Source organism: Glandiceps talaboti, chromosome 1 (assembly GCF_964340395.1).
Source record: "Glandiceps talaboti chromosome 1, keGlaTala1.1, whole genome shotgun sequence".
Lineage (NCBI taxonomy): Eukaryota > Metazoa > Hemichordata > Enteropneusta > Spengelidae > Glandiceps > Glandiceps talaboti.
The window spans coordinates 6174972-6188423 of record NC_135549.1 but is presented as its reverse complement, the minus strand read 5'-3'; the positions used below and the strand labels follow the sequence as shown (position 1 = coordinate 6188423).

The following is a 13452-nucleotide window of genomic DNA, read 5'->3' as shown; positions in this document are numbered from 1 at the left end:
TAAAGTACGCATAGTACGAACTCGATGTGGTGACTGTGGCGTCAGGGTCAAAGACCACATCAAAAAGCACTGTTTTGCTGCATAGTTGTACTGAGTGAAAATCAAACTTTCAATAGCGACCACGCGTTGCTTAGGCAACCACTGTGAACAGAAGTCAGAGTTCACTATTGAAAGCATAAGTAACGCCGTGAGTGGTACAACTGTAAACACGGTAAGGAGAATGTGACGTCACAAAGAATATCGTGTCGTCACGGCTATCATATGTATTGTGCTCATTGACACTGGCAAAGAAAAAAAAGACTTTCTCCCTGTCTGTGTCATTGACAAATATATACGAGTTAATCTTTGGAAAGTTTACGTAGATGGTTAGCTCTCGGGGGAGGGACTGTTTAAAGACACGAAGGGTCATATCACAAAATAGCTGACTGTCTCGGTCTGCGGTCTAGCGGAAAAGTTAATCCCAATGTTCAAATATGAATTAACATTCACTCGTTTCTCGAGGTACACTGAGCTACTAAACAGCAATTTTTTGTAGCGGTTTTATCGTGTAACTGACCTTGCTTGTTGGTTCGTTGTTGTATGTTGTATGCGAACAGCTTCAGATGATTAAAAATACAAAGGTTTACAACACCACATTCTTGAACGGTGTTTATGCCAAGAGGGGCGTTAAGGTGTTAACAAGACAGGCCTCGAGGCTATTTAACTCATAAGATTTAATGATTGCAACTTCTTTCTATAAGTCGTTTAATTTTAGTGTACTCTATAATCAAGTCATGAATGATATTGTTGCTGTTCACAATATAGTTCGAAGAGAGGTTTGCATCGAACCCAGACACAGAGTTCAGCATACTCGATGTATATGTAGTCGCCCCTGTATTCATACATTCGTCTAAACGACGACGTGGATTGAGAATTCACTTCAATTGATAGTAATTGCGACAATATAGCTTCTCTTGAACGGTTTATTTTTAGCATAGTCCAAATGTTAATGTGTGCGACGAACAACCAGGCCCTCTAAAAGTAGTACCTTTTTACGTTTGTATTGAGTCTACCAGTTAACCTTACAGACGCCATGTCAAACGATTTTCTTCGTTTATAAATCACAGTTGGTATACTGTTGTCTAAAAGCAGTGTATTGAGTGATTACAGTCGATTGTGGTTTGGAAATAGTTGGAAATAGCTCCAAACATTGTGGTAGAAATCAGTGGATGTGAGGTGAAATAGACCGTGTCGTTAATGTACGTACGACGTGTCTGAACACCTTAAGTTGGGATAGAGTTATCGGGTTCAAATATTATAAGAAGACAGTGTCAGGTTTTAGTTAACAGACTCCTTTTCTAATTAGACTAAAACAAAAGACGAATTGAAGTGTGTAACTGTGACTGGAGAATTCGTTGAATGTTCGCATTATAACGTTACACAGCTATGTGCTAATTCGTGCAGTGATTAAACAAACAATTTGAATGGATACAGCTATATGCTAATTCGTGCAGTTATTAAACAAACAATTTGAAGGGATTGAAATTCTTGTTGCAATCTTATGGAGATGGCATTTAAAGGTGGAATTTGATATATTACAAGTGATGTTTTTCTTTTTGAAATATGCACTGGCGATTGATAAAAAAGCTCGAGTCTTTAGTTTATAATTGATTCTAAAAATAACACTGAGTGACTTGCAGATAACATTTCCTTTGTAATTTTACACTGTGTGTTGTAATTGTGCTAATGGGTTTTATTTTTATTCCCACTTGTAAAATACATGTTGGATTTTGAGAAGTTTTTGTGAGAAATCTGATGATGACACACTTTATTTCGGTAATCTGTTTGTATTTGTATGATTCCCATAGATATTACTAATATAACTACACTTTAATCAAAATCGATCTAATTGCTCATAAAGATAACTGCACTGATAACATCATTGCATGTGTTGGCTGGATCGTCGGGACATCAACGGACTACCGTGCAATGAATACTCGAGGCAGGATCATATCGTTGACCATGCACTTTCAACCAATTCAGAATATATGACTCTATCATGTCAACTTGTACATTTGCCAACAAATCACTGATATTGTAGGGTTATGTAACGAAATTATAATTGAAAAACAAATCTGTGTACAGTTGTTATAACCTTATATAGATACACATTGTTGCAGACTTTAGTGCCATACAAATATTAAGTTATTCCGAATCACTAGAAATCAATAAATTAACTCTTTGGACAAGATTACATGGGATTTATAGTTATTACTTAAATTTTGAATTAGTTCTTTAAAATTCAACTGTGTAATTTACCTACATATACCACATATATTTTGGATCAGATTCGGATTGTCTTTTAACTAAACGCATTGAGGAAAACATCAAACTTCAGTAATCTAATTTATGAATTACGTAAATGGGATACAAATAAAAAGCAACAATACCCCCTCCCCCACCCTGACACCAATGTGAGATCTGTAACCCGAACACATTACACGGTGTTGTTTGAGCTCATGGCTAGTTAGTGACACACCCAGTGAATAACTTCAATGCGCGGTGTATATATATATAACAAAAAAAAATCAACGTTAAAGGAGGGATTACTTTGGTATGTGTAAATGGTTAGTAAAACATATCTCAATAACACACTTGAGATAACACCAAGCTACGTCGTCATGGCAACAAAAATAGTCTATCATTAAACAATACATGCCCTCAATAAAAGTATGTAATACAATTATTGCCATATTATGTAGGGACATTATTATTAGATTCAAGCATTGCGTAGTAATCAATCTAATGGAAAAGAACGGTACGAACAAACTGACAAATGGGAAATGTGTCTTTAATGGAATTCCAATATTTGTAGATCAAATATCAACCATGTGTTGTCCCCCCATGTTAAACGAATTATTAGGTCCACATGGCAACATCAATACTTACACAAATAAGTAAATGAGAAACCATAACTGACAGCGCCGATGGAAATTACACATTCCACAATGATTCGATATTAATGAAATTTGTTCAGAATCTAATAAAGCAATAATAGTGAGACAGGCTGACTAAGGCATTGAATTCTGAATTGCTACTAGTGACTAATATTGTAACGAACTGAAAGGCAATCCCAAGAGAATAAGAATGTGCCATTGAAAGCCGATTCGTTCTATAGTTCATCACTTGAGTGTGATCATAAAACGGTTTCCCAATTGAATAATAACGATGGTCTGTATGTACAGACTTCATTTTATCTATTTGCAACACGAAGCCAATTCGCATAAAGTGAGTGTAAAATTAGCCGGGTTTACTGTATAATTACACAAGTATTTTACACTGCACGGTGTGTTTACTGAGCTGCCCCAAGACTACTCCATACCAATTGTGTTATTTCAACGACTCGTGGAATACATTGACACATACTCCGAACTGTTCTCTTTCACACAGATCTCTATTTTAGTAGAATTCAGAATCAACTTGAAGCTCCAGTCTATACACTTGGCAAACAAAAATTTCCTAATTTGTCATGTGTCAGGCAGAGATTTACGACGCTGTGTCTCGCTCCACCAAAATGTCACGTATTCGTAAATTGTACGCATAGCTACATTTGTGTATCTATAGGCAAACGGTAGAGAATATCGGTGAGAACACACGACATGCGGCCATGCCTACCGATTATACATCGAGAAATTCCAGCGAATGCAGCCTAAAAATTCTAACGAATGCAAAAATTCAACACTTCCAATTTTACTGCTTTTCTTTATTACCGAGTCACTTTTCGAACATATGACTAGCTATTCACTTACTATAGTGAAATAACCGTGTAACTTATATATCGACATTTTATCTAGACAGTTTAGTGTTAACTACGATTCATGAAAACGTGGGATGTTAGTAACATGGGATGATCTCTGGTCATTAAATGTGAATATAATAGTCGACTTTGCAGATCGGTCCTTTGTCATGGTTATTAGTAGAAGGACGGAGCGCCCAGCTCACGAGGTGGTATCTCCGCAACAGCTCGTGAAATAGGATTTGACCACCTGTTGACAGCGAGTAATTTTCGTATTTTAATGCTCGTCACCAATATTTCATGCCCGACTTACGACGTGTTGCACGGATGACCTACCATCCCCTTGACGATATATGATAATGAAAAGACATCAACAGCTCTGGCTAACGTTGCTAATGCACGAAATAATTTTCACTGCTTTTAAGCGAAGAAATAACCATATTACAGTCAAGTAGACCCGAGCATGCGCGTTTTTAATTCAGTCGGTTTTAGACGTCGCTTAAACAGTAGCATAGTAACCCATTATAGGTGTTATTCGTCAACTTAACATTGGTACTTTGTTGTTGAACTATATTGACGTGCGTATCCATAACACAATCAATGATTAATACAACGGCTAAGGAGACATGTATCGTATATATTGAAAGAATCAAACAGTGTCTAAACAAATAGACGGTGTGACAATTTATTGTTTAACCGCTATCACAGATAGCCGAACGTGTCGCAGTTTCGTGTCCATTGAATAGATTATCAGCAACAGTAATGGTTACAAGGCTGGGACCTTCTAGTAGTATATTATATCTAGAGTAATATTTTACACATTGTACCGATTTCAGTAAGAACCAGAGTTGTCCAACTATGTAAGACTGTGGGAAATTATCGTATTAGGTTTTTAATTAAAGGCACAGTGTAGATCTAGGGTCAACACTGGTTTACTAGTTTGAGAACGAAGAAAAAACTTTGTGACATTGCAACGGCAAGAGATTCTGTGGTTCAGTCACAGTGGCAACGTTGACTATCCTACCAGCTATGCACTGTTCTATAAATACTACGAACTAAAACCGACCAAACCCACAAATATCACAACTCCTTGCTCGTACACATCTGTGGACAATACGAATAGTTATGTACCCGTGCCAAAGTATTAAATCATCCTTTTCAGACTTCATCCATTTAAAAGAAGACTTCAATTAAGGAAAGTGTTGTTATTCAAATACGAAAACATCAAACTCAGTTCTATTCTTATCTCTTTGGTGTATGTAAAGATAGTTGTCATGCCAAATGTCATCTCTTTTCACTACTTGGAATGGAATATAACTAGACAGACCACTATGCATTAATACGACAGACTATTACAGCCAATCCTTGGTAATCTTGGTTAGCCATAGCATGCATAGCCACGGGTGTTTTTTTAAAGAGGGGTCTAACCTGAACTAAAATTGGTACTCACATCACGTTCATTCTTAACGCTCGTTAGCAACAGATAAGTGGCCGAAAACATACTAAACACGCAGTTACATGTAGTTCTTTCATACCCACTTGTATAGGTTTTCACCAACCCGAGTCGGGAATAGTGAACGGCTTCTGCCTGTCAGGTCATTTCGGACCAAACAATAGCCCTAGTCCACAAGGGAAGTCTTGTATATATTCGATATCACTCATCTAGGCAAAAATTGTCTACATCTTGGGACGTTCACCGAGCACGGAGTTTTTGTTTCATCATACCGTGGTTTCGGATCGCTGATGCTATTTATTGAAGGTGAAGTTTAAAGTCAACCTTGTCATACATGCATCACGTTGCCATGGGTATACAAAGTAATTTATAGTAGTATTTAAACCACACAAAAAATGGCGTACTTACCTTTTTGTAAGGATTTCAGTAGATTACTTTTGTTTAGAAACCATGGTAACAAGGATTCAATCTGGCTAACTTTACGCTCTGCCGGCACTTTGGATATTAGGTTGACAACTCGTTCGTACATATGATGCGCCATTGTGCACCCTTCCAGCTACACCACACACCCCCTGTAAGACCATGCAATACACAGACAAAACCGGTTAGTGAATTATCACCGTTGAATTGAACGTCGGGCTCACATCTTAAACTTTGCATAGTAACGGACAGATATTAAAACTGCTAGGTCCAATCAGTTATACTGATAGTATCAAGTATGACATTGGTAAACACAGTTACACATTCTGACGGCTATCAAGCCGTCCTAGCGACCAAAAACATTTAAATGACAGCTTTTTCTTAGTTCAGTCCAGACACAGTAACACGGCGGTCAATGGTTAATATCAGACAAGCGAGCAACAGGTTGCTATATCTCTATAACACAGTCATATACACGTTTGTAATCTAAATTTACCGTGTGACGCTTTATTTGTGTTGATATCGTAATCTTAAACATGGTCTGGCTGACTCTAAATCCTATGCTAAACGCGATAAACACGCGCGACGTAGTCCTTTTTTCCAGCGGTCATTTTTCGAGTCAATATTGTTACCCTACATTCATACACAGAACGTGTTAAGTCACGCCAAACCTGTAAAGGACGCTCACATAAGAATACATACAATATTCAGTGCAGTGTTTACCTACGCTACATAAGAACTTAGCACAGCAGGTTATTGTATCCACAGTACCTTATTCGCGCCCGTTCTACCTGGTTCCGTAAAATTGATTGCGATGTGAGGTGCAACGGCACATTTTAAAGAAGTAAGTAACACGTCCAACGTCAAATGGCGTCTAGAAATGGCACAATAAATGAACTTGAAATAGTTGAAGATTGGATACGAACTCGTCTTTGTCACGGTAATCTACCACACTGCACACCTTGTATACCATGCACCAGTATCTAAATAACTAAGTACGTACACAGGAGCACGCCCCCAATCGATTGATTTCAGCGAGTCGAGTTCAGTGACGTGTTTTAGCATATAATATTTTCACCTTCATTAGTACAAGTATATTGACGGTTATAAGATGATTACCTCGACCGTGAAAGTAGAAATATCACAATATAATAATAACCTGATCACGAAAACTCTAAAAGGAAATGGGATCGTCGACTATGACGACAAAGCCAGCGTTTACTCCTTTGAAACGGGAGATGACGAAACAAGCATTGGATGTTTACAGGACGCACTACACAGGGTATTAAACTCTCTGTCTTGCCGACATCGAGATGACATGAACAAACTCATTGAAAAAGCCGCCACTTTAATGTGTTACGTCCTTGGTCTACGGTCTTCTTACAATAGTAAAGGTTCCTTAATTTAGGGTTTGCGGTACAACAAATGTACCTAAACGTATTATTATGACGTAGTAGAGAGACGTCTCATGGGACAGTACAGGAAAAGGATTCTTTTCAGAACGCTTCAGAACGGGTTACTGTTATCATGCAAAAAAGCTGTCTAATCTTTTTTACAGAGACTTGTAAGTTAACTGATAAACACTGTATCTCGATTTACACGTAACAGATATAATAGCAAAACAACTTGTTAATTATAATAAAGTCCTAGATGTTTTCACTTTACGTTTTTTGTGTAGGAGATAGCAACTTGTGTAGGAGATAGCAACTTGATTTGGTGATTGAAATAAGATATTACACCAATTGTTTATAGTGAAGTTTACAAAACCAAAAGAAATAAAACAAGACATGTAACAAAATATGCGAACGTATCTTTTACGTGATTCAAACTTATTTACTGTTATCTAATCTGCAATAAGCAAGTCACTTGGTTTTTATATACTTCTTGTTCGTTTGTCTAACCTATCGTTAAAAGTGACAAACAACAATAACAACAAAAAGTAATTACAATTTGCAATCAGATTTCGAAGGTCAAATATATAATGTTGGAATTTTCGGAAAGGAAGGATTGAAAAGTCTTCTGATGTATGTGTAATAGATATGTACAGAATGTACTACATGAATGGTGGGTGCAAATCTTCGTCACGGCATTGGGACAAATTTAGCAGGCGCCACTATCTCACAGGACGTGACCAACCGTATCACACTCTGTAATATACAACGTATTGTATAAAATCTAAACAACGTTGCGAATATTAACAACAATTTAAAAAAAAAAAAATTGAAGACAGAGAGAGCAGCGGCGACACCCTAAGTCGATTCAAAACAAAAATATAATTTCAGTTTTGAAAGCACTCGTACCGTCTTCATTGTATCAATGTGTGTTGTTAGCACTTTCAGTAGAACGTGAACTCAACATGTCGTACCTATATCCAAGTCACCCATCGTCACTAAATCTTTTAAGATGATGTAGGAATTGTTTCTTTTCAAATGTGCCCCGGGACGACTTAGATATTAAGTTTTACTACTGCGAATCAAAGACTCTCTGTCGATTATTAAAGTCTTGCCATTGTCACATTGTCTAAGGATTTCATTTCTGATTATAACAAATCAATTTGGACTGGATGTTGTCGACAAATACGTAGCAACGGAGTATACACAGACATTGCGGACAATGGGAAGGTGTCCTGGAGGTAGATCGGAGGTTGAAGTTCACTGATCACGGTGTAAAGAACCGTTAAATCTGCCCTAATATGCGTAACACGTTAATTTAGTGGACGGCGGATTCTGGGCGACCCACATAAGAATGCTAGAACTTTTAGATTAATATTGGTATGAATACATGTGTTCAATCGTTCCACCGTCTCTGTGCACATTTTGGTGATTCCCGACCATATGACGAGTTATGGCAGACGTTTAGTAGCATTTGACTATATATATAACTGTTTTATCATAATATATTTTAAGACCGGTACCAGTTAGCCTTCATGCACCCAGTCAGTGCTGTGAGTTCAGTGAACCGCATTGAATGGTTAAGAAAACATATTTGGAACAAGTCTTCGTTGTGATTGATTGACTGTTTTGTGGTCATACTCTTCTCCGTCTACAAAAATACTTGCATTTGGTGTCTTGTTTTGTTGAAAGCCTTGAACTTAGGTGGTGTTGACGCCACGCTCACGACTGACAAACACTAACGTATGACCTTGAAATAGATTAAAATACTCGAAGTATACTAGTCTAACACACACACACTAAAGAAATCGATGTCTCCTAACAATTTATTGTAGGGGCAAGCGACAACAAGTCCTTAGCACTATTCTTTAAGTACAAACATTATTGGCGAAGTGTGAATTTAAGAGGATATTCTTGATACTAGGATTGACTTCAAGTAAATAGACAATGAACATTACAATTGAACAAGTTCAGAATTTATGATCCAATATTTTAACCAGCACTATATATGGTTCAACATTCTCGTAATTAGTTACTTCTGTGCTTTTCTTGGTTTTATAATCATACATTATTGCTTTTCTTTAATTGCCTGGAAAATAAATGAAACAAAATGAACTCTTTTCAAGTTTGATCATCGTAAGGTTAAGATAAACCCGACGGAAGTAAGCGATCTATGAACTGGGGTGTCCGTGTTATGCCAGTGATGTTATATATGGAATCACTACATTGTATTTTCTACATTTTTTTGCTTGTACACAACAAACTTCAATATCAATTTTTAACTGCTGGATGGTAATTTGGACTCCTGATTAATAAACTTTAATATGATTTGATATGCCGTTTTAAAAGTGATTAGATGATGTATTAAACGCGCCTGGAATCCACTATATCGCGCTCTGTGGTGTTGACAACGAAAGAAAATAAAATCACGCCACTGGGGGTTCGTGGTAAGGGCACATCACGAAATATGAGAGCTTTAGAATTAAAATAGAGACGTTGTTACTTAGCAACTACTTGAACGAGACAAACGTTGTTTTATAATAGGCTAAAGTTGCCGGTTTTACACAATTGACAGGACAAGAATAGCGAACATTGGTCATGTGTTGACAGTTATTTCCTGCTAGACATCCAATTTAGTGGAACGTTCAACTCGATGACTGGTAAACACCATCCTGAACTGTTTTATTTGAAACAGATACGACGCAGAACATCATCACCTCAGATCTAGTTTCAAGTCACAGCGCCCACGCATCTCACGAATGGAAAACACGAGGACATCAGAAACATGATTTGACGGCCAATAGAGGCAAGATTCCAGGCTGTGCGACTGCCATGTTATCACGAGAGGTGTGAATTGACGGACACATGGTGAAACCGACACGCATCAGATATAAACGGACACATTGAAAGTGACATTAATGAAAGGATTAATTGACACTTTGAAACCGACACGGATTAAAGAGTAAATGTAATTGACATGAAGTTAAACCCACACAAACATTCAAACTATGAATCAACCTACTTTAGTGCGTGTTCGCGAATGCAACGCATATGTATGTTTAAGAAACAAACTTCGATATAAATCAAATCTTGCACCAGTATCCCTGATAACTGACATTGCTGGAGGGGCAAGAGGAGTCGTTTCGAAGTGTTCACTTATCGCACAATAATCACTCACTGTATAGTGGGTTCTTTCGTATTATAATTCCTACAATCTCAGACTACTTTATTTCTATTTTGCCAACTTGGATGCAGCATTAGTAACTTGATTGTTGTTGGCGAAATTACAAATCATAGAAAACCGACATCTGTTCTTTTTATCTTGTTGTTTTGAAAAATAAAACTTGTAAGCTGTCAATAAATTTATATTGTACTGACATTCTGTTGATAAGAGAGTCCATTGTGATTTTTTAGTGCCCCAGTCATACATAACGTATTGTGATAAACCTTTAGTCATAATGTGACATCTGGCTTTAGGGAGTTTGATAGCACAAAAAAATAACTGCATGACTCTGCTGGGATTCATACAGCAAATATTTTCTCAATGACATTTCCTTACACTATAAAGTGTACGGACAACCAGAGAACATTATACGGAGAATATTATGGATGTCAAAATCAAGTTCCAAACACCACTGGCATCTCAACCTAGGCATCTGTGACCAGTCACGTTAATAATAGAATTAACGTGTTTTTGATTATACAAACACCCTTTAGGCTAGATCTAGATCTAGTCTGTTTCGTATTTATAAACCGATATCTAAGCACTGAAACGACAATGTGTCTACCTCGGAATTTTCATTCCATTCTACGACCCCTACGACCTGTTAATCGCCATTGGCAAACAACCACCCCAGCAGTAAAATAGAACTCTTGATTTTGAACATTCCTCGTCAACTATGCAAACTCAACAAGTTCGGAATTCACCAAACGACCAATTGAACGGTCATGACTTCTCGGCTGTGTTCAAGTAGCAGGCAGGTATATGACGTCATTTTCATTTCTTCGCTCTCAGTGCTTTTCTGCTTTTATATAACCTTGACCAGGTATATTTCACGCACGTTGATATTGACAACATTAACTCTTTATCATGGTTTTATCGGAAAGGTTCAGAAATCCACCCTGATCTAAGGTGAAAACAAATACTTATGTGTTTCCGATAATAGGGTAGGTCTGGATTCTATTTTTTATCTTTTTAATTGTTTTTATTTTTGAAAAATATTGCGACCCAAAAAACAAACGAAATGTCAGTCAGACTACCCCTTCTGTGATACTTTGATGAAATACATGTATATACAGACATCACCGGGGAAAGAAAACAGACGTACATGAAGGTCAAGAATGTTTTAAATGCTTAAAAAGTGTTTAGGGTCGGCTGCTTTAACTAGGATCGGTTGTGTTATCCTAAACATATGTATTACTTTGTAATATATAATATAATATAACACATGTAATATTTTGCCAAATCAAGATTTACAAGAATTGCAACTTTACCTGTATAACTCAAATGCACACAACGCCAAACACAACACCTTCGCACTTTTGAGAATAACGATGTGGACACCTGCGTGACAGGACATTAGCTATTAGTAGTACGTAAAGTGACATGGGTTGACGGTGACTGAGTTGACGGTGAAGGCTAATATTCAATGTCGCGTGACAACCGGTTAATAAACAATGTCATTGTGAAGCTACGGAGACGACGTTGTCCGAGTTAGTATTTGAACATTGTGACAGCCTATAGTGTATATGTGATGAGGGATCAAGCGACCTAGACCACCCTTGTCCTTTATACTGCATTTAGACGGTCCCCCTTTATACTACTAACACAGAACATAGATACGCTGTGTACATGTACCTGGAAATTGTCAATAGAAATCCTGGCCCTTTGTACGTCTCACACCAAACGTCTGTAAACTTTTAGGGCTATCTGTCAAATCTTGTCCCCCGACACTGAGATGCTTGCGAAGGATGAAAAAGCCAAATGATTTTACAAAGTGTTTTATGAAAGCTTTCTAGCAAGTAGTTGGAAATATTCCTTCCTTGACAGCTCTATTTCGCTTTACCAGAAAATTGATGTCTCCCACGGGACGAGAGTTTCATGCCACTTGAATTATCTACTGATTGTTTCTTTAACGCATGACGCACTTCGCAGTAGTTCTAAATTTGCATTGATTCTCTGCTGTGATATATGAGTAACGGCTAAACAACCATTATAGTGAAAGAAAGACGATCTCTTCCTGTCAGATACTAGTATTTTGATATCTAGACACATTTTTTGATTGGAACATGTGTTGAGGAGAGGGAAACTTACAATATATATTTAGAATACACTCTATTTTTAGAATATTCGGTAGAATAATACACAGCATTTTGTATGTTGTGAGAAGGTGGACAGATAAGAATTTGGAACATTCATCAGCACAAACAAGGTGATCGCGGGGTTACCAGGTGAAGGTTACTTTTTCCGTTTTACTGGTTTTATGTAACATGAACATTGTCTAAATATAGCATAGGGAAAGAATGGTACGCCTCATTGAACGTCGATGATGGAATGAGATCGAGGTTCAGACTGAAGTGCAAGTTGACGACACATCTTATCCCGCTGTATCTGATGTACTTTTTGACTTTACATCTTGACGAAATTTCCTCGATCGTGTACTTCAAGTTAACTGCTCGTCAGTGTTAATTGAAAGTTTCCAGGCATTTTTTCATAAATCTGAGACAACTGTCTGCAATGCTGTTCTAAAAGAAACAAAATTTTCGTTCGATTTCGAAGGAGTGGTGACGTGAAAAAGGTTTGATTACATAAAGCAACCATATGTTGTATACTGATGACGTGACCTCTATCGTGTTGACTACGTAATCGTTTGCATGTATTACAACCCACAGAAAACTAACTTTAACCGAGTAAACTCTTGAGCTGTTTCAACGTCACTTGGCAAACAGATGCTGCTTGTAAATCTCTTGCACTTTATTCACAAATGCGCGGCCGACGTATCAATGAAACATATACTAGTATCCATCCGGTATAGTTTACATATATGTAAGGGTGAGGTTTTTTTTTTTTTTGTTTCTCATCTCCAATGGAAAAGTCAGGTGGGGCGGGCGGGCGAAATAAAAAAAAAAGGGGGCAAGAAAAAAAAATCTGCATTTTTTCAGTTCTACTCTCTGTCCTTTCTGTCCTGTCAGTCTCTCTACAACTTCTTTTCTCTTCTCTTTATTGAAATCCTTGTTACAAGTCTCTTTCCTTCATTTTAGCAAGGTTGACAAGTCCGTAGAACAACTTTGTAAGAAGATGATTGAATACTTATCATCCTGGTGGGTGTATATCTGTAGCCATGAACCATTGTATGATTTTATCAGGAGTACTAATACATTTGTCCTATTATTATTAATCAAAGTGGCATTGC

General features: G+C 37.3%; 1 protein-coding gene across 3 annotated transcripts in view; it reads right to left on the bottom strand.

Annotated features, from left to right (window-relative positions):
• Nucleotides 1–12002, bottom strand: part of LOC144437232 (uncharacterized) — a 30118-nt gene extending 18116 nt beyond the window's left edge. Inside the window, exons 1-2 of one of the 3 annotated variants that reach the window (XM_078126147.1) lie at nucleotides 11898–12002; nucleotides 5637–5800 (exon numbers count right to left, since the gene is read on the bottom strand). In XM_078126147.1, coding sequence (XP_077982273.1) covers nucleotides 5637–5769 — 133 coding nt within the window. In that variant the 5' untranslated portion in view covers nucleotides 5770–5800; nucleotides 11898–12002. Of the gene's footprint in view, nucleotides 1–5636; nucleotides 5801–6419; nucleotides 6743–11533; nucleotides 11637–11897 lie in introns of those variants that run through there. The other 2 variants (XM_078126144.1, XM_078126138.1) reach the window with 2 other exon arrangements.
• Between the last annotated feature and the right edge of the window lie 1450 nt (nucleotides 12003–13452).